At 40.3% G+C, this 24700-nt stretch overlaps 1 protein-coding gene across 3 annotated transcripts in view; it reads left to right on the forward strand.

Annotated features, from left to right (window-relative positions):
• The window catches only part of CHCHD6 (coiled-coil-helix-coiled-coil-helix domain containing 6), an 85640-nt gene that overhangs the window by 12057 nt on the left and 48883 nt on the right, over positions 1 to 24700 (forward strand). For 2 of the 3 annotated variants that reach the window (XM_053469280.1, XM_053469277.1), the window contains exons 5-6: positions 12221 to 12241; positions 15950 to 16033. In XM_053469280.1, coding sequence (XP_053325255.1) covers positions 12221 to 12241; positions 15950 to 16033 — 105 coding nt within the window. The remainder of the gene's footprint in view (positions 1 to 12220; positions 12242 to 15949; positions 16034 to 24700) is intronic. The other variant, XM_053469279.1, reaches the window with a different exon arrangement.

The following is a 24700-nucleotide window of genomic DNA, read 5'->3' on the forward strand; positions in this document are numbered from 1 at the left end:
AGGAAGAAAATAAAACGCCTATCTCTAAGCAGAGGTTTCTCCCCGCATAGAAGTGATTAAATATGAAAGAGGTCATTGTTAATTGGAATTTCCAATCTTACAGCTGCCGTTAACCACTTCCCTGCCAGGGAAGTCACCGCCGTGCAGCGCTTTGCTTTCCCTTCTGATAAGTCAAATGTTTTAAAAGAATAAATTATCTGAAGGAGGGTGTACATCGGGGTTGCCCATAGGCATTGTTATCATATTGTCCAAATCGGATACTGCAGATATATGCTTTCTATGTAATATTCACAATATATTGTGTGTTCAAGGTTGGCATGCAATAAAGGTGCCATTTATATAACGGCAAGTGTGATACATTTTCTTTATGATGACTAAAGGCCAAAAGTCGAGATAGAGGATGATGCATAGATATCAACCAGAATACGGGAGCAAACATTTTATATATGTATAGATACGCTGTATGGACAAAAGTATTGGGACACCTGACCATTACACCAACAGGGACTTTGATGACTTCTAAATACATAGACATTAATATGTAGTTGGTCCCCACTTTGCAGCTCTAACAGCTTCCACTCTTCTCTGAAGGATTTCCACAAGAGTTTGGAGAGTTTCTGTGGGAATTTGTGGCCAGTAGAGCATTTGTGAGGTCAGGCACTGATGTTGGACGAGACGCCCGGCTCACAATCTCCGTTCCAGTTCATCTGAAAGGTGTTCGATGGGGTTGAGGTCAGGGCTCTGTGCGGCCAGGCAAGTTCTTCCACCCCAAACTCATCCAACTGTGTCTTTATGGAGCTTGCTTTGTGCGCTGGGGCACAAATGGTCTTCTCCAAACTAGTTGGAAGCAGAGCATTGTCAAAAATGTCTTGGTATGTCCTCCTCAGCATAAGAAAGATATTTTGATATGATGACCTGGGCTGTCTTGATGTATGTAACCTTAGAAAATAGGTCATGCCCCCCATGTGTCCCTCTTTGAGTCTCAAATCTATATGTTCCTGTTTCCTCCCCTTATGTCCTCTTTTCTAGGAGCTCGGAATGTTTGCTGGGTATGAGGGTATCACAGGGTTCTACAGCCCTAAAAAGCACAATAAAATGAGGATATTTCAAATGGCGTATTCACTATCACAAGTCACATATCTCAATAAGGTTTACCCTTAGCCACATCCTTTAAAGTAAGTGTCCCTCTTTGATCAGTTGAAATACCTTTTGTGGCCACCTCTCCCGGGTCCAGTTTTTGAAGTATGGTCTTTTTTTGTACACCGTATTCTGACAGATTGACTATTATTGTGATTTTTCTTTCTTCTGGTAACGCTGAGTAAGGGGCAGCCACCTACAGCCCACCCCCTGATTCCGGCGGTTTATCTTTGTTACATTTTTCCATGCAGCCACGACGTGTCACAGATTGTATCAGCTAGGAACAGGCATCACATTTGACAAATGACCACCATAGACCGCCTTTCCCTCGCAATACATTTAATCCTCCCCCTCCGAATAAAATGTGCCCTTTGATTTTGCATCTTGTTCATCAGCTCACATTCTCTTAAAGTGGCAAGCTCTTGGGAACCGCGTCTCTTAGCAACCTAGTAACTCAGAGACGGTGGGGACCACTTCGCCCCCCTCCCTGGTTTTACTTGTATTCCAGTAGACAAAAAAATCTTACTCTGTATTATATGATGCAGAAAGAGAACCTCATACTGGGTTTGGTCAATAAGCACCATGCAAAGAGTCAGAATCGATTGCAGGAGTTGACCTTTAACCTTCTTCTATTGCCCACAGTGTACTAGCAATAATCTGGTATAATTGACAGTTTAATTTTATAGCTAATTTTATGGCATCACTGTACACCGAGGGTTAATCTCCTCACCCAATCAATAGATGGCATATGCTTAGGATATGGTCTTAGCCGCGCTTTCCGGGGGGTTTGTTTGTTTAATGGAGGAGAATGGCAGTCTATGTACGCTCACATATAATAGATTAATGGCTCCCATTCTACAGTCCTGGAAATAAACCTGTAGCGATTCCTCCACGTAATGTTAATCTCATAGTTTTATGCCAATTCACTGTTTGTGTTGGTCTGGCTCAGCAGACAAAGGTTAAGACAGAACTACGTAACTGTATTATTCCAATGTGGAAATAATACTAGCTTAGTTCATGAGTAATAAGACAAGAAGTAAGAACCCTCTGTGTGTATTAAACATTGTAATCTGTTTGAGCAGGGCCCTCCTTACCTTCTGTTTCTGTAAGTGTTATGTGCTGTTATGTCCTGTTTACCCATTGTACAGCGCTGCAGAATGTGATGGCGCTATATAAATCAATAAATAATAGCAATAATGATAATAAACACCATATGGGTGGAGTATGGTGAGAAAGGGTAGGGCTCCGTTATAGCCCCGCCCACACACATCATACCATGAACAAGGCAGGTGCCAAATGTGGTTTATTCTGTATAAACGTCCAGATGATTCTACCTTCTGCATACATATAGCGGTTATGTACAAAACGAGGAGTTAAACGAGTAACCCTATTGTTATTCTTATTTATTGAAATATATAGCACCATCATGTTCCGCAGAGCTGCACAATGAGTAAACAGGACATAACAAGTAGTGCATGACATACCAATTCAGTGCTACAGATACAAGGTAAGGAGAGCTCTGCTCAAAGGAACTCACAATCTAGAAATTATAATACATTCCAGCAAGCGTTAGGACCGTAATGGACTCGGATGTAAATGTCTGACCTGTTGGCGTCTCCTACATTGATAGCCAACATTCCATTGCATTGTTTTCACTTCCTCCGTCTCACCACTAGATGGCAGTCTAAGGACACAGGTGGGACCCCCAAGCCCTGGCTTCGTTTCCACTATCATAATGAATGAGAGAGACCCAGAAATGTGTTGACTCCGGCTTCTGCTATTTACACGCCTGACTTCAAAGGCTTCAAACAGCTGCCTTGTTCCACGAGGCACTTAACCATTTGGCTGTTAGTGAGGTCCACAGAGTATATATTTGCAGGTATCGTTTTATTGTGAGGAGTTACTGTACGCTGTCATGTTAATCCAGGTACTGCTATATACACTCAGTAGTATGTAGGAGGAGAGGATTGCACACTTCACATGCATGTATGTATTCTGCATCCAATATCTCACTCTGTATAGGGGAGGACCATTTCCCCTACCCTTTAATAGACATTGGTTTTTTATCTTATGATTTGTTAACATCATTTATAGACATGAGAACATTGTAGGGTGACCGGATTTCTCCCATAATTGGGGCACGTTCAGGTAATGTATACAGCATTAACATCATTATGTCAGCCCTCAGGTCCGTAGGGGTCTTTCACTAAGCCTTGAGAGTACAGATGGACCTGTCATCTTGAGATGCCGACTGGTCCACCTGGGAGTAAGAGGAGATTCTGAGATTTGGGGATACTCCTCTGGAATCCAGAACGTAAAGTATTCACAGTTGGGTTAGGTTTCAGCGTCACGCACAGTAATAGAAACATAGAATTTAATGGCATCCAGTCTATGTTAATAAAGTAAAATAATTATATTTATAGGTAAAGTGTATTCTGCATAGAGCTATAACTGGAAAAACTATAGTTATTAATGCTACAAACGGCTTAAAAGTGGTGAATTATCTTGATTAATTCCTACTTTATCTTTTAGGTGGTTACAGGGAATTGACTGTTAAGTTGTCTGTCGCCACTCTCCGTGGGTGCTTCTAATTGTGTCCTTGAGCACGCTGCACCACTCTTACCGTGGGAGCCATATTATGCCCAAGCAGTACATACGGTGCCAATCAGTCACGCAAATCAACAGTTCTCAGACCACACAAACCCAGTAAACTTGGATCATTTTATTTATTCATTCATAATATATAGACCAGGGCTGGACAGTTTGGTCTGTCTGCTTTGGTAGAATGCGGCTCCATCACTCTATTGGCGTTTGATGATGGGAGTTGTAGTTGGCAGCGAGAGAGCTACAAGGAGTCTGAGAAGGCATTCACAAATTGTGTTTCAGTCTGGGATCCAGTAATTAGCATTTGAAAGACATCCAACATTCAGAATTTAGCAGTAATCTTCTTAGACCATAAGAACCCTGTGTGAGGCGTCCATACGGCGTTGCCAGGAAGGCACCTGTAGAAAGGGCTGTGGTGGAGACAGTAAAAGGGCTTGGGACATCTGTAGCACCTTTTTTATTTTTGGAGTGTGTTTCCCTTTAATCGTACACTTTGCCCCCACCTATCCATCTCAGTTTTCTCTTCAGGGGGCTGTCTATGGGACGATCGTCCGGGTCCCGAGTGAGACCTTACAGCGCACGGCCTGCGTCTCCTGCGAGATTACGCTGGGAAAGCAGAGGCTGCCGTCAGCCGTGGACCGTCCCCAGGAGAGAAAGTGTAAAACACACTCGCAAACTCCCAGAAGGATCCTTAATACATTCTCAATGATTAGCCCACTAATGTGTCACTTAATCGCATTCACTCTGAGTGCCGTCTCTAGCCGGATACTCGGCACTTCGGCTGCCATCTCCGTTCTGGGAATGAGACGGCAGTACTGGTGATATTTTATTACTGTGTCGTGAGATATTGTGACGTTTGGTATCATTACAGATCTTTTCTGTTAATGTGATCCTTTATTTTATGATGATATGTGATCTGTGATCTTGGTGCCTTCCCCCCGTTAACGCCGTCTCTGCGGTCAGTGGGTTTCCGCTGCTACCTCTACCGATGCCAACGTATTTAGAATCTTCTTTTGAAGGGAATTTAATTGAAATAATTAATTTTGGAAGCAGAAGCACCAAAGGGGGCATCAAAGATTTGGGCTGTGATTCCACTTAATTAGATAAGGCTGAGAATCTGCTCATTTACTCTAAGACTGGTGTAAAAACCCCCGAGACCCCCAGGGAATGAAAATACATGCTTTTATCCTCATGTTAACACTTATTTTATGATTGTTTTTGTACACTTGCTGTACTATAGATTGTAGGACATATTGCAATCATCACTCAGCTATTACCTAAGCAATCTTATCCGCTTTTATTCAGCATTAAGATACATTAAGAAACATACGGAATAATAATATTGATAAACGTTCTAAACAAAACCATAACATTTATGATAATATACAAATATGTGTAAATACGTCTACTTTTATATAACACAAACTGATTTTTGTTCAATGATAGCAGAATAAAGGCGGCATGGTAGAAATGTGTGCATTCGGGCAGGGGGCTTCTACCTTGTGGAGCTTACAGTCTAAAAAGTACCGGGGGTGGGTTCAGTGGGAACTTGAGATTTTGCTGGTAACCCCTCGGACGGCTGGCCAGTCCTTCCGGCTACTAAAAGTCACCTAACATAGAAGCATAAAACTTGCTGGCAGCTAAGAAAGAACCATTCGAGCTGTAAAGACGCAAACCTTAACCAGTCGTTGGTCTCGTCTGAGATTCAGGAGCCGTATGCCTATCCCATGCATGTTTAAATCCCCCTACTGTCTTAGTCTTTACCGCTTCTGCTGGGAGGCTGCTCTATGGGTAAAGTAAAAGTTCAGTATATATCATCTAAGCCTCCATCCCTCTAATTTTACATTATAACCGCTTGCATTAACCATCTTAACACTTGACGTAGATCATTCCCTCGCTTTGCTGCATTATATTGCTCGATGAAAAGTGTTCATTCATCAGCTGACGCACGGCTCTTGATGAGACGCCTGCATAAATAAGCCCAACAAAATACAGAAGACGGGGCTGATTTTTGGCTTGCTAAGCATTATGAAAATCCGACGCTCGAATAGGTCGCTTATCTGTGATCACCGACCGAATGCAAACGGCGTTGAATATTCCGCTGCATGTTTAAATGGGAACCATCAAGTTAGGCTGCAAGGACAGAACACAAGCTGCCGCCTTATCCTTGAATCCCCGTTAAGCACCGTTCGCTTTTATCGGCGACCTTGTTCGCTGCCTCTCACTAAGTAAACAGAGTAACCAGGAAAAATAAATAATTCCATTGAAAATGAAGAGTATAAAAAGATCGTCATTGTAGCGTTACACCGTCAAGCCAAAAGAGTTTATTTGGAGTCGGGACGCGCTGGCCAGGATTCCGCGTTAACCTCATATATTCGGTTTCAGATTTTTAGTGACGCGCAAATTGCCCAAAATAAATAAGAATTTCGGTATTCCTGATTTCTGGTTTAGATTTTTTTAGGGATGCCGTCACTATGAACTCGTAAAAACAAAAATGCTTGCATATGTTTTTAGTTTATTCGGCAGAAGGAAAGCAGAAAAATGCCGGTTTAATGGAGTCTGAATGGTCTGCAGCTCCGCACGTCCGCTGTAAAGGGAAATTATACTCTAGCAGTGTTTAGATTTGTGAAATTTTTGGTGTATTAAGTGGCTATTTGCTGAATGATATGAATATATTCTTTATAGCGGCAAGCAATGGCCCTGCTACTAATATGTAGACCGCAGTATCCAGTAACCAATTGGTTTACCAGTATTCCCATTGTCAGTCCGAAAGCCCATGCTTGGATTTAAAGGGACAGTCCAACAATCATATTGTAACCACACTGTAATGTGTATGATGGCTGAGGTCGCTTTACATTTTGGGGGTGTCCCCATTGCAAATGCCTGGGATATTTCTGCATCAGCCCCCATCCTGATATACGATATATTTACCACCAGTCAGATTCAGAGCCGGCTTTTGAATACGCTCAATGTCTGCATGAGGTTGAGTAATACAAACTGTGTTCCCCGCATTCCCTGCCACCCATTTCTTGACAACTTTAAATCTTAACCCCCCCGACATGGCTTAATTAGGGTCTAAAATGATTCTAGGGTGTATCAGAAGTATAAGGTAGAAGATAAAGTCTAGCCTTCTCAATGCTATCTCTTTACTGATAGACATCAATAAAAATACTTTAACTTTAAACTTTCGTAGAGAACTTAATAAAAAAAAAATCAACTACACGAACCAGACGGGTCATATAATATGGATGCTTTTAAACATAAATGCGAATATGTAACAGTAATAAAGCACCCCCTGCTCTGAGGATAACGGGTAACAAATGAAGCGGATAAAAAATAAATTTTTCTTTTTTTCACATTATAATTGTTAATTTTAACATTTTCTGTTATTATTATTTTTTTAACGCGCTGAGTGTGGACTGCGCTCAACGGAACTGGTAATTATTCAATTATTCACTCGGCAAATTGTAAATTAATGTTCATGGGTTTTGTCGAATGACATAATTACAATTTAAAAAGGCCAATTAATCACGAGTCTCCCTTTCAGTTGGATTTGCCCATTTCGTGTTTCTTCTGTGCCAAACTATGAATACATCCACAATGCAATTAACCTGCCCTTTGCTGAGGAGGTGGATTTGGCCTTCAAGAAAACCCACTCCTGCCGAGGTCAGGGTCATCAGATTTCTTCTTTAAAACAGAAATTGGAGATCTTCCACAAATCCTACGTTTTGCAGTTCTAAAAAAATAAAACTACATGATGACCTGTATGTTAAAATAAGCAATTCATATGTTTTAAGAGCAAACCTTATGTGTGGACAAAGCAAGCAGACCTGTTAATGAGATCTGGATGACTTTTCCCCATTAAGTCATTTTTTCCTGTTATAGAAATGCTGATTGTTGATTGGTTCAGGCAGCCTTTGTTTAGGAAATCCCGCCAAACTAAATTCAAAACTTTTTTCGTGTAGAAACCAATAGGAGTGTTCAGTGAGCTCCCCATTCTCCAATCATAGAGATGAGCTCACCATTCTCCAACCATAGAGATGAGCTCACCATTCTCCAACCATAGAGATGAGCTCCCCATTCTCCAATCATAGAGATGAGCTCACCATTCTCCAATCATAGAGATGAGCTCACCATTCTCCAACCATAGAGATGAGCTCACCATTCTCCAACCATAGAGACGAGCTCACCATTCTCCAACCATAGAGATGAGCTCACCATTCTCCAACCATAGAGATGAGCTCCCCATTCTCCAATCATAGAGATGAGCTCACCATTCTCCAATCATAGAGATGAGCTCACCATTCTCCAGCCATAGAGATGAGCTCACCATTCTCCAATCATAGAGATGAGCTCACCATTCTCCAACCATAGAGATGAGCTCACCATTCTCCAACCATAGAGATGAGCTCACCATTCTCCAACCATAGAGATGTCCTAAGTTGAGTCCTTGTTGATCCCAACGACCCCCAAATCTTAGTGTGGGCTTATCTCGAGTGGTCAAATCCAAGTAAATCTTGTCTTGCATGATGTGCCGCTCACAGAAGAAACACTGATTTTAGGAGAACTTGCTAGGAACTGAGGTAGCAGAAGTTCACCTAATCATCTAATGATAGAACTTACTGCAGACCCTTTAAGTTTGTTATTAGACCCACTTTGCCTCCAACCGCTATGTCTGTTTAGTTTCTGGTGACAGTCAGAAGTCTCCCCCGAAAGTTTGAATGTTGGACACTCTCATTTTTCTTGGGATCTGTAATATTGCTTTGCCTGGTTTCATTTAAAGACTTTCGGATGATGCTAATGCTTGTTTGATAAGGTTCTCTCCCTTTTTCTGTCTTTAATTTAAAATGTCTGCAATTTTGCGCTTCGCAGACTTTTGCAGAAAATTAGCGAGGGAGAAAGAGAGAGGCGGCATAGGGGGGGGGTAGACGAGCGGGGGGGGGCACTTCTGTCAACGCAGATTGTCTCAATGGAGTGGAAACGTGCAAAACTTTATGAATTTTGATGACCACGAAAGCAACAGATATGCTAATGCAAGAAAGGTGTGGAAGGGAAGGAGTTCAATGAGTGACCCCTTCGCAGTCAGGATGAACGATGAGGTAGATGAAGACGTGGCAGATCGAGTCAGCGGAGCGTACAGGTGTGAAGATTTACGAGGCTTGCACCTAGCTGCTCGCGCCGTTGACTTAAACATGCCTGAGTATTTCCGCATTTTCACGCTGGATATCATTTATTTAATTAGGAAATGTGGAGAGATACATTTCTTTCCAAGCACACCTTCTCTACTTGTCTAATTCAGGCTGACAGATTATGCCTGGAACTTAAAGATTGATTAATTAACCGGTCTGCCTTGGCCAAGCGTTGGATTGCCTCTCCGGATACATTATCTTCCACGCGGTCGTACAGTCACAGCCTTCGTCTCGGGAGTTGGGCGCTGGCTGGAGGCTTGTATGCAGGACCCTATCTTGGAATCAAATGTTTAATGAATAAGGCAGCTATGAGAGCTGAGCCGCTTCACGATATGTCGCCACGGTGGCATCTCAGGACATTTGTACACCTCATGAGTCCCTGAGTCAGATAAAAACTTTTCTCTACTTTCTGGTTTCATTCAAGATTCTATTTTATGCCAAGATTTCAGATCTAAAGGGCCATTGTACAGGTTTCATGCACCAAACCCATTAAGCATAGCTTTACAATTTATTTCTCAGCCAATCATATATTTTTTTCTTTTGCCACGGGCTTAAGAGCTATTGTAAAAAAATAAAAAACCTGCTGTATTTAGGAAAATGGTTTAATTTTTTTTAGTTATTTTAGCTTTTCTAGGGGGAAACTGCTCGGGATGCTGCCATGCATCTTTTTACAACACCTCGAAAGTAGTAGTTTGGATGTCCAGATATTTTATGGATATCTGAAGGGGAGAAGAAGCCTTCTGGTTACAGTTTGCTTTTGTCAATATGGAAGGAAAAATGTTGTGCTTTTGTCAATATAATCTGTCTGCTCGAGCATCATTTACGACCCCGGGTGGTTAAACTCATTATTGGTGCCTCTACATCTTTTTCTGTTACTTTTTTTTCTCTAAAACCATGTTTTATGCAAGTGGGACTGTAAACAGCTCTCTTCATCATAAACAGGCTTTCTGCAGACCACAGCAACAATTAGACTTTAAGGTTACATGGTAGTAAACACCTTTTTTTTTCTCTTTTTATTTTTACATTTTTTCTTGTTTGTATTATTTTTTTATCTCTCTTGTCCTGCTCCCTATCCGGAAACACATTGAGAATCAGGGCACCAGCTGATGATACCACAACCCAGCACCATGAAATATGAATGGCAGAAAGCAATATAAAAAAGAAATCGGTACTGAAGGAGACCCAGATCTTCCCAGGCCCTCTTTAGACCACTTAGTATTAGTTATGTAGAGTTCCTGGTCCCCCTTGTGGCTCAGAAGCTTGTCTACAGTGTACCCCATCTTGTTATAGCACTCGGTGATGTATTTAGGTTGGGGGCTGCTCTAGGCTTGGCCAAAGGCAGCTTCCCATCGTCTACCATGAGCTACCGCCATCCTATCTGTTAAGCACCAGGATATGATGTATTTTCTAAGCTCTACTCCTCAGAAGGATGCGTGGTACTAGATCAAGAAACTAATTAGGGTGTTCCACATGGACACAGACCTCCATATTGTACCTTGACTGGTTAGGGAGGTATCTGATCTCCCTAACTGGCCGATTAAGCAGAGATGCAGTGGGGAGCCCTTCCACCCAACAGGGCAAACTGCCACCCCTCTGACCTATCACCAGTGATGTCACTGCTTTGCCACTCCTTAATAATGATTTTACATCACTCTTCCTAAAAATGCCGAAGAACAAGATATATTTATCTTTGAAGGATTACCCTGGTCCCCAAGGAACGAGACATTGCAAAATAGTTTTTTTTTTAGGGATTTACCTGCGTAAGCACATTGCTTAGTCACCGACTAATCCACAAATGCTGGTGAAGGCAGGCATTTGCAAAACACTCAATATTTTACTTATACAGTAAGGGCAGTAAAGTCATGGAATCCACTACTTAATTAAGCTGTATTGGTGAGTTACTTTACTACAGGTGAGGCATATGAGTTTACAACGTCCAAAATAAAAAATCAGCAGTGACATCCAACCGGCACAGGCAATGAGGGACTTAAAGCGCAAAGGATTAAGTAAGTGTGATAGTACTCTGCGTCTGTCAGGCATACAAGCAATTAGGAATAGAACTAAAAGAAATAATCGGAAACTGGTAGGACTTCCCCATTCAAACGTCATTTATGTGCCATTTTCAGCTTTAAGGGGGAAAAATATTAATTAAAATATTTTTTTTTTATAACGTAGAACCATGCGTTACGTTGTGTTTTAGTGTTAATACGTCTTTTTAACTGGGGGCTGCTATTGATGTGATGGACGAAGGATTGTTGATGTTGGGAAATTTAACCATCAACCGTCCATAAACAGTGTGGCTTTTTATTAGAACTTACTATAAAGTAGGTTTCTATTTCTAATTACACACCACCCCACCCCCCAAAATAGCTATTCTTATATGAACGGATGCATTTTTAATGTAGAAGTGTTATGTTTTACAATATATAGAGAAATGTGTATTTTCCCGGTGAGCTACCTGACCCTGAAGCAGTCCTTTTAGTAAAAGAAAACATTAGATTCAAGAACATTGCCACCTCTCTGAATTCTTCCATCTTATGGCTGTTTGATATTTTGTTCAAGCGACTGAATTATTTTTATACTCTGGTTGTTTATGCCTCAAATGGCAATTTAGGACAGCTTAGGATGTGGAGCAAGTGGACGGCTAATCTCACGCGAAAGACCTGGCTTCTGCTTGATGGTTCCACGCATGAATCGGAAAGAAGGGCTGGACACCGCTTTGTCCCGTCTGATACATCATTTTCCCTAAATTCGTTAGGTCAGGTGCTCATTATTATAAAAAAATAATGCTAAGCCTTTTCAACCAATTAATGAACAAAGGGATCCATTAATGGTATTCTGACTAGACACCGGTGAAGGTTTAACACAGTCCTGTTCCTTCTGTAAGTTATTTTCGCCATTCATGTTACTTTCTCATTCTTTATTTACCTTTTAACCTATTTAGAAATAAACTGAATAAAAAAAAATATTTGAAAGAAAGGAAAGCAGGAAAACAAAATTACATTTGCAGGACCCCAGCTACAGATTTTTAACCCCAAACTTGCTGTTTGATGGCCCATTGCGACTCTCTGGGAGTCTTTGTAAAATCTATAGAGATATCTGCGCCCGACCTGCACAGCCATCACTCCCTGTTCTAATCTTCTCCATTCCATAAATGTTCTGTACATCTGGTGCATGCGGAGCTGTGTGCCGGCATGGACTCCGACTCAATAAATCACTGACATCCTCTTTTTTGTGTCTCTCCCCCTCCCCCTTTCTCTTTTTCTCCCCCTTTTTTCTTTTTTGCAAAGCCTGCGGATATGGATGAATGGGTAAGCGCTGCTTGGCTCATGTTGCTTATTTTCCTTGTCATGTTGTCACTGTGTTGGGACTCTTGGTGGGAACTGTAGTCTCTTTAATTTCTTTCTCTTTTTTTATGTTTCTATCTACAAAAAAAAAACAAAAAAACAAACAAAAAGATGATTTTAGATACTTATCAACAACATACTTTGCAGCCAACAGAAGAAGCACCTCAAGATCCAGAGTCCTTGGAGATGACCCTAATGTATCTAGTTCTACAAAGCAGAATACATGCAGTTTTTGCCTTCATTGGGGGATTTGATAAAGATTTCTTGCGTTTTATTAGGGGTCCAGTGGTCACAATAGCTGAGTTGTAAGCAATTCCCAGTAGCATCCAGGGCTTGCAGGTCTCGCTATCCGCACGCTCCCCAGGCGGATATGTGATATTAAACAACGCAAGCACTCAACACGACAGAGGAGAACACCAACAGATATTTTAAACAAGGTACATCGACAAATGTTTTGGACCCACCACAACCCCTCAACACGCAAGCCTTGGAAAACCCACCACCCAGCGCCTCCAACAAACACCTACGCACATTGAATGCCTGTGAACCTTTGTAAAAGGGCAACAAACCAGCCCATCCTATTAGACCTGCACAAAAAAAAACAGTTTATTAGCCGCTCTGTGTCTTGAACTAAAAAGAAGAAAAAAAAAAAAAAGGGATTGCGTCATTAGAAGCAGGTCTGACCATATAGAGAACCGCTGGATAAATCAGCTAAGTGTTTGAGAAAAAATATGGAAAAAAAAGAGAGTAACCTTCTAAAATGAAAGGGTGTTAATTGCAGACGCCAATTACTACACCCTCTTACACCTTTCAGACAGCGATTACCGGGAATAACCTTCGCATTGGTTAGAATGTGCAGTCCGCAGATCACAGGTCTTCTCCCTAATGAGTTTTTGCATATATAATGTTCATTAAAAGCTGAAACATTTTTTTTTTGCTTTGCTTCTAATCAAGCTTTCTCGCAGTCAGAGAGGTTAAAGTCTGACTCTCGCTGTCACCGGGATGTACGAGCAAGCGGCTCAACCCAAATCAGCAGAGATTCCTTGTTAGCACAGTTTGAAAGTTGACTTTTTAATCGTATGTTTTCTTGTATCTTTGTATCTTTTTTTTTTTTTCCCTCTTCTGCACGCATGTGGACATAACATTTCATTTAATAAGAGGCTGACGCGGTGCTCGTTACCGACGCCATTGCTGTTTGTTTAAGGGAAATGCAAATAATTCCGCGCATTGTTTCCGAGCGTCTTTTGCTGGCAGAAGTAAAAACACACACAGAAATTAGACTGAACCTAAGACAAAAAAAGAAAGCCCCGAGTGCCTATTATAAATCATTAGCACTGAGAAATATTTACACTCCCCAAATCCAGGCCTGCCATCCTGGAAACCATATGCAGATGCGCACATGCTGGCTGTAATTAGAAGCAAGATCTCCCCCTTCTTGGAAGAAACCCTTTCGCTGCGAGTGCATCTTTAATGCAGGAATCCCTTAGCTGCAAATTGTACACAAATTAGCAAGCTATTATTCATATAGCCGTGATGTGACTGAAGTGTTTAGAATACATGGATTTGAAGAGAATAGCTATTATCTTTAGCGTAATGTTGTGTAATATGGAGGACTTCTTAGTAAGCACAGCCCTTTTAACAGATGGTTTTGTGTTTTTGTTAGTCATATCTGTAGGAACATTAAGCCTAGACCATGAGGGTCCAAGTGATAGCTCTAATATATGTTAAGAAGTCACGTATGTCCCTACCTGGCAGAGGGATTCCTCTGATGGTGTATCCATTCATTCACATACAGTGTCGCTGCTAGCGTGAATGATAAGTTCAAACATTCATTCACATGGAAGGTGTGCATACAAAAAGTGCCAGAATGCCCTTTGACAGATTTAAAAAACCTGTTACGATCACTATTTAGGTTCTTGGCAATCAAGTACTTCATCCTTATGGCAAATTCCCCATTGGGAAACCTCAAACTGTTCAGGAAATATCAACCGTTGTTTAGAGATGCAAAGCCCTTCAGATCCAACATGGACTGGGGAATACCTTTAAGTCTCTGTTAAAAAAAACCGAAAAACCCAGAAGCGGTCCTATATCTACGGGTTTCGTTGCATTATGCTTTATTTGATCTCTAGATCTTTGTAACTTTTGAAAAACTCCTGAAAACCATAGATTAAAGTGAATAATAAAATAATCACAACTTTCTACTGAAAACATCCCGAATGGGATGAAGCTATGCGCTGACTACCTGTGTTCCTATTATAATTTTAAAGTTTTTTTTTCTCCTCCAACTTGGACTCTTTGACATTGCTTAGTACTATGTAAGTTTTAGACATAGGCAACATTTGCCAGAAGCGTGGCTCTTTCAAAAAGAACCATTCTTAAGATTCTGAAACTCTTCCAGATGTTAATTTCCTGTAAGATAGAAAAGGGACAAACAAAGAGCTGCTGTCTGCCATATGTAAAAAAAAACAAAAAAAAACCGAAAAAAAATTCCACCATTTCATCCAGCCAAACAAATCATTTTCAGAATGATGTTCGTCACCCCCGTCCTGACCTGAATTTGAATTGGCATCTTCGAGCTGAAGTGATCTTTAGTTGGGTCCCTCTCTATTCAAGCGTTCCTCGCCTGCAGTATTTCTGCCGGAGACTCTGTCAGGCTCATTGAGTGTCAGATGAAGCTGACATTTAAAATACGGTAAGCCAGACGAGGCCATTTTTATTGCCAGATACGCTCAGCCTAAACTTTGTGAAGTGTCCCTCCTTGCCCATCTTGGGATGCTCCTGGGAAGAGCAAGGAAGCAGCCAGCCTTCATATATATTATTTCTTCCTAAAGACCCCTGGCAGCCTTCTAGAGACAGCTATTTGCCCCTTGGGCAAAGTCCTGTCCATGCTACTACATCATATTTTGCCGACATCCCTTTTCACCCCAACGCATCCACAGCCCTTAATAGTGCAACCCACTTACGAAGGCCTTTGCCATAAGGTATACGTTTGACGTTGTCCAGGAGCTCTGTGTTTGAGATGAATGCTTCCTTCTATTCCAATTATATACTCTAAATTAAACACGCTTCTCTAATTCTGCCTGGTTCTAACAGCCATATAAACATATGTCTCGCAAGGCTACATCAGAAATTAAAGCCCAGCAAATTTCCAGCTACCTAGCCCTTGGGGACTCTCATGTTGGTATTCAAGTCAAAATAATCAACAACATAGATGTTGTTAGACTTTTTAAAAAAGAATAAAAAATATAATAAACTCCGTTAACCATTGAATTTCAGTGAGTTCTACTTATATCACCTGTCTCTCGTGCATAGAACGTATCTCCCAGCTTGTATCTGACATCTTCCATAGATGCTTCTCATAAGATGTTTCAACTTTTTTATAGAACGTGATTTTCTATTACTTTTCATTTTATATATTATTATTATTTTTTTAAATCTTATGTTTTTTTTAAAATAAATGTCTCCTGCATAATTAGTTCCATAGTAAGCAGTTTTTCAATGAAAATATCTGAAGCCGCTGCAATGTTATAAAAATGTAAATACGGTCATGTTATTTTTTTCCCTCAGTTGATTAAAGTCTTTTTTTTGTGGTTCTTCCTCTTTGTTGTATTTATTGTATTGCCAAGGAACAGGCTTGGGCATCCTAAAACTGCCATGTCTTTGCTTCCGTAGGCCAAAGAACTGGAGCGCAAGGAGGCAGAGCTCAAACGCTTAGATAGTTTCCATAAGGAGCAGTTGGCCAGCATTGAAAAGAAGGTAAATAATATCTGGATACCAAAACTGTTAACATAAGGAAAGTAACAAAATGTGGCAAGAAGAATTGCATTTACACATTGTACAGATGGTGCTATATAAAATCAATATATAATAATAATAATAATAATAATAATAATAATAATGCAACACAATGAGTCGCTATGATATGTAAAATTTCAACTTGCCGCCATTGAAACGCTATTGACAGCCTCTTTGGTTTCATCTGTAAATTCAGCCCAAAATGAAGGGAGAGAGTCTTCACTACTAATTTTTTCCTTTTTATTTATTTGAATTTAACAATTTCAGTGCCAAAATAACACACACATTTACAATGTGACATTTGCTCAACTGCATTAAAAGGGTTAATATATGTTCATGTTCAAAACGCACAAAAATATTGTGCGTATACACATATCTACAATTTGACATCAGCACAGAGCATGTCTTAACTTGTTTATCTCAACAGAGGAACAATATGTTTTCCAAATTCAAAAATACATAAATTAAAGGGACACCAAGAGCTCTTGATGAAAGAGGTCCTGCTGTTTAATTAGAACAAACTAAATATGCATGATCCATCCTCACCTCATACATTCATTTTTGCAAATATTTGTTAATAGAAACGGTAGCCTGTTGGGAGCGGGGCGCTCAAACCGACACTGTCGACATGTTTTACGATTGCCTAAAACAGTTATTCTCAAACAAGATTTCTCAAGGTGGTCTCCAAAAGGGCATGGAATAGGAGAGGTTATTTATTTTCAACAACTGTATGGAGCCATGATGTGGGCACCGAGAGCTCTCCCTTTGAAGGGGTGGGGCTAGCTCCAGACAGCCTTCATTGGGCGGGGAATGGGAGGGGAGTGGGTGTGGCCAAACCCTACTACCCTGCCCGTAGGAAGGGGAAACTGACCTAGAGACCCAGGGAAGCCACCTACATAGTTCCTATTTATTGTTATTTTTTGCTAATTACGTGAAAGATGATCCTTGGGGTCTCAAAGCATTTTAAGGTAAAAAAATAAATAAACAATGTTTATAGGGAGGACAAGAACAACTCTCTTTAACCATAAGATCCTTTTTAAAAACAGTTTGTCACAAACAGGGGAGAAATGTGTGTTTGCTTGGTAGCAAAACCCTGAAAAGTGTCCATTCGATAACAAGAGGAGATGAACATTTCAGAAAGACCTTCTCATAATACGACCAATAAAGCTTAAATCTGCCAAAAGAAAAACATACATAAAGCAATGTTTTTGTGGATTTTTATTCCCATAAATGAAAGCTAGACACACAGAACACTCATTCGCTTTTTATTAGCCGCAGCTTTTATATAATTTCACTTTCATTTGCGGAATGTACACAGACCTTGACATTTTCTGTTTCTATAGTCACGGCCATAAAGCTTCACCAAATCCTTTTTGTATTTTGTCTCCTGTATATAATAATATAATAATAAATAAATAAATAAATATATATATATATATATATATGGAGTGTGTATATATATATATATATATATATATATATATATATATATATATATATAATGTGTATATATATATATAGTGTATATATATATATAATGTGTATATATATATAATGTGTATATATATATAATGTGTATATATATATATGTGTATATATATATATGTGTATATATATATATGTGTATATATATGTGTGTGTATATATATGTGTGTGTATATATATATATATATATATATATATATAATGTGTGTGTGTGTGTGTGTGTGTGTGTTTTGTCCCTTTCATTTAAAGTCAGTGGCTTTGTGGCAGTGTATAGATGAATAGTACACTTCTTGCTCAGAAGCGCTTATAGTAGAAAGCTTTCAGATAGGGTTATTACTAATTAATGAGGCTGACTCGTACTTTCTTTTGTCGCTAATAACCGTCCTGTTAGAAGCCAGTTGCTTGGTCTTTAAATTGAAACATGTGTTTGTTTGACCCCCTTGAAGAAATTGTATAGTGAGAAAACTTAAAATAATTGATGTCCAAAAACTAATACAATACCTAAAGCGATGGAATGATGTTGAGTGACCACTAAATCATCACCTAATTGCAGTAGGTGTGGGTCTGATTCTGGGGGTCGTTTGTGATACTTCATTAGTGTTCTCTTTCTTCTTGAAATGGGTGACATAATTCAAAAGCATGACCTCAAGCCATTTCATGGTTAACATCTTCCAGGTTTTATTCAGGCTCTTCCACTGGCTGGCCGCGGGTTTGTGTGCGTTTGGTAAAATTAGCTTGGTTACCTGTTTTACTTTATTAAAGGTGGTAGATAAGCGGATTAAGGGTTGAGTCCTTACATCAGTAATTTGGGCTGACTAGATGGGCCAAATGGTTTGTATCTGCCATAATAGTCTACGTTTCTCTGTAAACAGAATTTGGAACTATGCAGGATAACTATAATGACCTAATTAATAACCGAATCAACATATATTAGCTTTCCTTATATCGTGGGATTCATTCTTCCATTGGCCTATAACACTTGGCAGAATTGTCAGGCCATTTTAGATGGCACACCATGGCAAGTTACGTCTTCTTAAAATGTTTTTTTTTTTTTTTTAAATGGTTGGCTAAGGAGTGGGGCTGTACTAAGACTTGTTACAGGACATAACAAGTAGTACATAACGTGAAAATTTGAAGAAGGACCCTGCTTAGTTTACACATTTTTCTGTTGTTTCAATACACATCATTGCGGTTTTTAGGGCTGTAGATCCCCTCATACCCAACAAATATTCCAAGCTCCTAGAAAAGAGGGGCATCAGGGGACGACAAATGCAGGTTACAAAGAGGGTTCTTTTGAAAGACAAATAAATGTTGATTATATAAACTGAAACTCTTAGTTTTATTCCCGAAGAAGTATTGGCTACATCTGTCCAGACACGGGCTACGGAACGGTTGCTGCATTGTTGATGTCCCTCGAAAAATCTTTATAAATTTATTCAGAACTGCCAATTGCCAGAAAAGGGATTTGGCTGTGATTAATGACTGTGAAGGTAAGAAAGTGTAGAACACGAAGCCAAGAAGAGAACTTTTTCTTTTCTTTAATTCCTTTCAAACACAGCACAGACCCCAGCATGGACAGTGTTTCTTTATCTCTGAAAGCGTAGTAGAAATGGTTTCTATGTATGTGTCTGGAATGTGGATTTCCGTCGGCTTATGTCACAGCTCCAGAAACACAATTATATTTTGGACAGCCAGATCCGTCTGGCGCGCAATGTGTCCTGCTTATCATCCCGAGCTTGCAGTCGTTTTTTGGCCGCGTCCATATTTCTTCGTGTGGTTTGCCGAGAGTGACAGGTAACCTACTGGTGCCTACTATTATTGCGATAAACTGCCATGTAAATGGAGGAATCTCTTCCGTTCCCATCCCTTTTGAAAGTATATGTATGAATTATGGAATACACGGAATGCTCAAAATGATTGGGTAAAAAAAATTTTGTCGGTTAATTGGTGGAGTCGCTCGGTATTCGGGGCGCCCGGAATTATCTCTGATTGTGGACTCCGATAATAGTTCTGAGGGATGTGAGCGGTAATCATTCCGCCGCGCTGTCCTTGGGATACAATGATATGATAATTTCCTCTCCTGTCTCGGGAGGAGGCATGAATTAGGATTCACGTTTGTTCCCCTCCTGTAGAGATATCATTATCCTGGAAGAAGAGATTCACACAGAGAATCACCTCCCGGTCATCTAGAACGCTTAATTGAAAATGCGCGCCATGCTTCTGAGACCCTTCCCGGAATTATTTGTACTCGTGGAAAGTTCTTAAGCCTCGTTAAGACCCCTACTTTTAAGTGTATACGTGAATATGTATATTATAATACAACATTTATTCTCCCAATTTAATAGTTTAATCCAGGGAGACCATTTTTAAGTCTCGAGGGCATGAAGTGGACCTCATCCTCTGTGACGCTTCAGCATACCATTTACCCTTATACAAAAAGTGGGATAGAACTGTATGCCGATGTTTGGTTATATGCAATGGGTCACATTCTGGGGATGTTGTAACCAGAAGCTGCACGGCATTTAAGATGCTGTTCTACTTAGAGGGAACATCATTAATGATGATATCATGTATATTCGACAAATTAACCGTAGCAGATATGTTAGTACTATTAGTGAAGATTTAATTACTCTTTTAAGATCTGTTTTTTTGTAGAATTTGTTTTAGTTTTTATAGCAGCAACCTATCAGAGCCTGCTTTCCTGCCATATGAAAATTAATCATTCCCTGAATAATTATGAATATAGTACATTCAACATTTAGTTAGAAGATAATAAAATTCAGCAGAGTAGATGCTTTTAACCAGCTTTGTGTCTAACATAGGATCATTATAGTCATCTTTTGGTACTGACCAGGTTCATCTTTTGAACCCACAATGTCAGTAGAGGGGAAACTAAACTGCTGCTTTTTGATCTATACCTTGACAGGACTTGGCCTTTCTAGTGCTGCCTTTATAATGAAATCTGATTTAAATGACACTAGAATTGCCTATTTGTGATACCAGGAGCAATGTCTTGGGATAAGGAGAAGGTCGTTTTGAGGGTGTTACGTTTTAAGGCCCATTAGGTAGAGTTGCTCTTTTTTTTACCCCAGTTTTTGTTATATGCCAATGTCTTAAACAAGCCTTTCTCCCCATTCCTCTTGTTAGATTCTGAAGGTTAAGATCCATCTCCTAATGGGCCACCCGGCTTTTATTTTGTGTGCGTACGGACAGTATATTTACACAACAACCCACAACGGGCTGCACTTAGCACCGACTCGAAAGGCGAAAGAGCCAAAAGGCAGCTTCGAGTGCCCTCCGACTAATTCTGCCATTAACGAATATTCGCTGAAGCCCATAAAGTTCAGAAGTGGGAACACTGAGGCACATTTGCTTTTAAAGCATTAGCAGAGAATGATTGGTAATGTAATGAACTCAAGAAACATTTCTATTAGGATAAATAAAATGTAGCAGATGTCAGATGGTTCTCCGCTCTGTATATGCCCATCTAAGTGCCGGCTTGTCTGATATACCGTACATTACATCAAATTACTTGCAGCTCCAATGCAAATAACAACTAAGTGTCCTCCTCTTTATCCCTTTCTTTCCTGTTTTATTTTATTTCAAATTGTGTCCTCAGAGTAAAATACATTCCTTGAATTTACTCCCCCTTTCTACCCGTCTCCTTTATGGCTTCTTTTTTTTTTACAGCTTACCCATAAAGTGTTCACCACATCAAAATGAGGAGTATAAGCACCCTAATTAGTGGCAGAGAGCGAATTGCAGTCTGCGTGGGCTTCCTTTTTTCATTTAGAGCCCAAGGGAGCAGGTAGTGCAGTATATACCGAATCATCCCGGGCTGACAATAATACAGCTCTGCTGGATTCCTGTTAACCCTTTGAATGTTTCTCTGCTCCAAAATGCATAGGGGTTCCAGAATTGCTATGGAAGTTTCATGACCAGGACCATATTTCATATACCAGTTTGCATATTTGTTTTTTAAAGCCAACATGGCACCATTCTCTCTCTCTCTCTGTAAAGCCCCCATGAGACCATGTGCTGATGGATTCCATTGCGTTCAGCTGGAAATGCCTCCATAAGTGGTGTTTACATCAGTGGATACACAAGGTTAATATTGCTTTCTTTCCACACTTGACCCTAGACAGGAATCCAAGCGTGTGCCCATTCCTAACACGGCTTGCTGGTTCAAACGTTTTTCTTATCTTCCGTTAATCATTTTTTTTCCCCTAAAAGCCAACCGTACTGGGAACACTCATATTGACCTGAATAGGATAACTACTCTATCCTAAAACTAGAGCCATTATGCATAGTAAAAAATCAGACACAATTATAGGTAGTTTCTGAATGTACCTGCAAGCTTACAATACTGACTTGACCATAGTTCAGGTTATCTTTGTCGAGGCCTCCTTTAAAGACCAGTTCTTGTACCTTGGCCTCTAGTGAAGTGTTCCACTAATATCCCTATATTTAATTGTTACCCCAAACACCTTTTTTATTTATATGGCCAGTTGTCTCTATAACATTTGTGTTATTTCTGAGTAATTTCTGAGTAATTGAGGTGTGTTTGACCCTTATACCAGTCTTCAAAACAGCTACATGTGGCAGGTATTGGCCACCACTACCCCTGGCTGTACAGCGCAGCCTCCCTGGGTTCACTGAAACTCTTTATATGTGATAGGAACCTCCAACGGTCCAACGTTTATGCAGAAGACACCCAGAGCAAGGTTACTGCATTAAGCTCCTCCAAACGCTGCACCGACTTTAGTCGCAGCCTCAATCCCAGCTGTCCCATATGTAATGGCGGCCTTCCAGACTGGGTCTACTTGATTTACATTCTATAATTGGTGGCAAAGGATGAGGACCTAAAATGCCATATTTGCCAGGTTTTGTTAACTGAGCTGTGATGTTGAAGCAGCTCCTTCTGATGATTGCAACAACCAACATCATCCTCTGCTCCATTTATAGCGACACACAGGGTCAACGCCATGAAATACCTTATCTTTTTATATTTAAGGTTCCTCGTAGGCCCCTTTCTTCTTATCTCTTCACTCTGTCTCACTTTTATTAGTAATACAGAAAGATATGTGGAGTGTGGTATAGCAGTACTCTCCCCCACACGTGTGTGATGTCAGACCAGATAAATCATATCAAAATTAAAATCCCACTCCTAGCAGGTGGATCCTGTATCGCCATTTGATTGCAGATATTAGTCTGTGTAAACCTTCCTATTGGTCTTTTATACTTGTCCACTCCTCATAAATACAGGTTTACCTTCCAAAGGGGTTTCATTGAACATCCCAACAATCCGACCCCTACCACCGGACAAATATATTATTATCAGGGGGAGAAACGTTTATAAAGGCATAGGTGTCACATAGTATCGTATCCACCTTCAACCGGACCCGGCTATGGAAAAGATACACATTTTATTATCTAGGACGTCGGGGCTATACTGCTTTATCTAGAAAGAAATCCATCTTGCTGGAAATAGGCTGATCGTACGGCGTATATAAGCGGAGTAAGGCAGTAATGTTGTTTGAACCACACGCAGCTTTGTGTCCAAAAAAATAAAAGCTTTTCTTTTTAAGGTGGTTAAAATCTTGTATAAACACAGCTTTCTCGCAGTTGATACGATATACCCCCTCCTGCTGTGATAGCGAACGGTTCCGTAGACTCTATGGGGAAAATCAAATCGAGGGAAATTAAATATATTCCTCTCGCCCCTCCTTGTGCTTTTTTTTCCCCCTCTTCCTTTCTTTTTTTTTTTTTTTTTTTGATCTCGGAGACGCAGTCCCTTGGAGAAATCAGACCGTATGAAAGATGAAAATTGCTAGGGTAGCAACAGAAAAAAAAACACGATTTGATTTATGGAGATCCCTGAGATGAGAAGCCTCACACCTACTTATTCAGATCATTTAATTTTTAATGGCAAATTTAATTAACAGTTCAAGAGGTCTGTGAGAAACGGTTATATTCAGAAGTAAATTAGACCTGTTTCTAAAACAACCATTATCTTTTTTGGGGGTGGCTGCTTCTTAATAGCGGCTTTAAATCTATGCAAACCACACATTGCGGATACATCTAGAGTTTTCTAGAGCGGGACCAAAGAGACCCCCATGGAGGAGCTTCTGCAGATAAAAAGCCCATCTCTTTGTAGGGTATCGGTGCTGGTCCACATGTTAAAACATTTTCTTTGAAACTTCTGATGAGGAGAATTCTAGGGCAGAGGTTTCATTATGTCTGTCATTGGAATGATTAAAAGCCATTAATAATTTAATAATCAGTTGTCGTCAAGGGGTTAAATCAAACGCCGGTATACGGTTATTCAGTAAATGTTCCGTTTTAAACGCCGCACCTGTGAGCAAAGTTTATGCCCCCGTTTTCCTTGGACACCAAGTTTAAATCCGGACACCCAATAGAAAAACGCATCGAATGCAGGAACCGCGGTTCTTTGTCATCAATAAAATAAAAATCTATATTATAAAGAATGAAGTAAAATGCGAAATGAGTTTAAGACTCTTTTAATGCGATCTTATCAAACTATCTTATCAAACTATCTTATCAAACTATCTTATCAAACTATCTTAACGGACTATCTTAACGAACTATCTTAACGAACTTTCTGCTGTGAACTATGTTCAGTCCGCATGATCTCAGAAGGAACGTGCAAAGTAAAGTCACTGAGTAGGGAGTTCAGGTTCCTCAGCATCCAAATATTCCTCCTGTTCTTCCTCATCCGCTGAATCTTCTGCTAAATCCCCGTTCCCGGCAGCCTCGTAGCCGGCCGGAGGGACACGGAAGTCATAAAATGCTGCTGCGTCGGGGTTTTTGAGCAGCTCTTCCAAAATGCTGTCTGTCTGGCGCTCATCGTCTTGGTCTCCTGGACGGCTGAAGATGATTTCTATCGCCAGGATTTCTACCAACAGCAAGGAAAGCAGAAGCGTCGCTGCCCAGAGTTTACGTTTCTCATGCGCAGCCTCCATGCAGTTCATTTGCTCCTCCAGTTGTTGTTCCTGAAGTTTGAGGTTCTCCTCGTACTCTCGGAGTCTCTGGACGAGGGCCTCGTCGGTCACGGTGTCATTGTCACTTGGCAGAAGCAATGGGCGGTTGACAATGGCGCTAACCAAAAGCACGCAAACCTTG

The sequence above is a fragment of the Spea bombifrons genome, chromosome 6, assembly GCF_027358695.1.
Source record: "Spea bombifrons isolate aSpeBom1 chromosome 6, aSpeBom1.2.pri, whole genome shotgun sequence".
In the NCBI taxonomy this organism is placed as follows: domain Eukaryota; kingdom Metazoa; phylum Chordata; class Amphibia; order Anura; family Pelobatidae; genus Spea; species Spea bombifrons.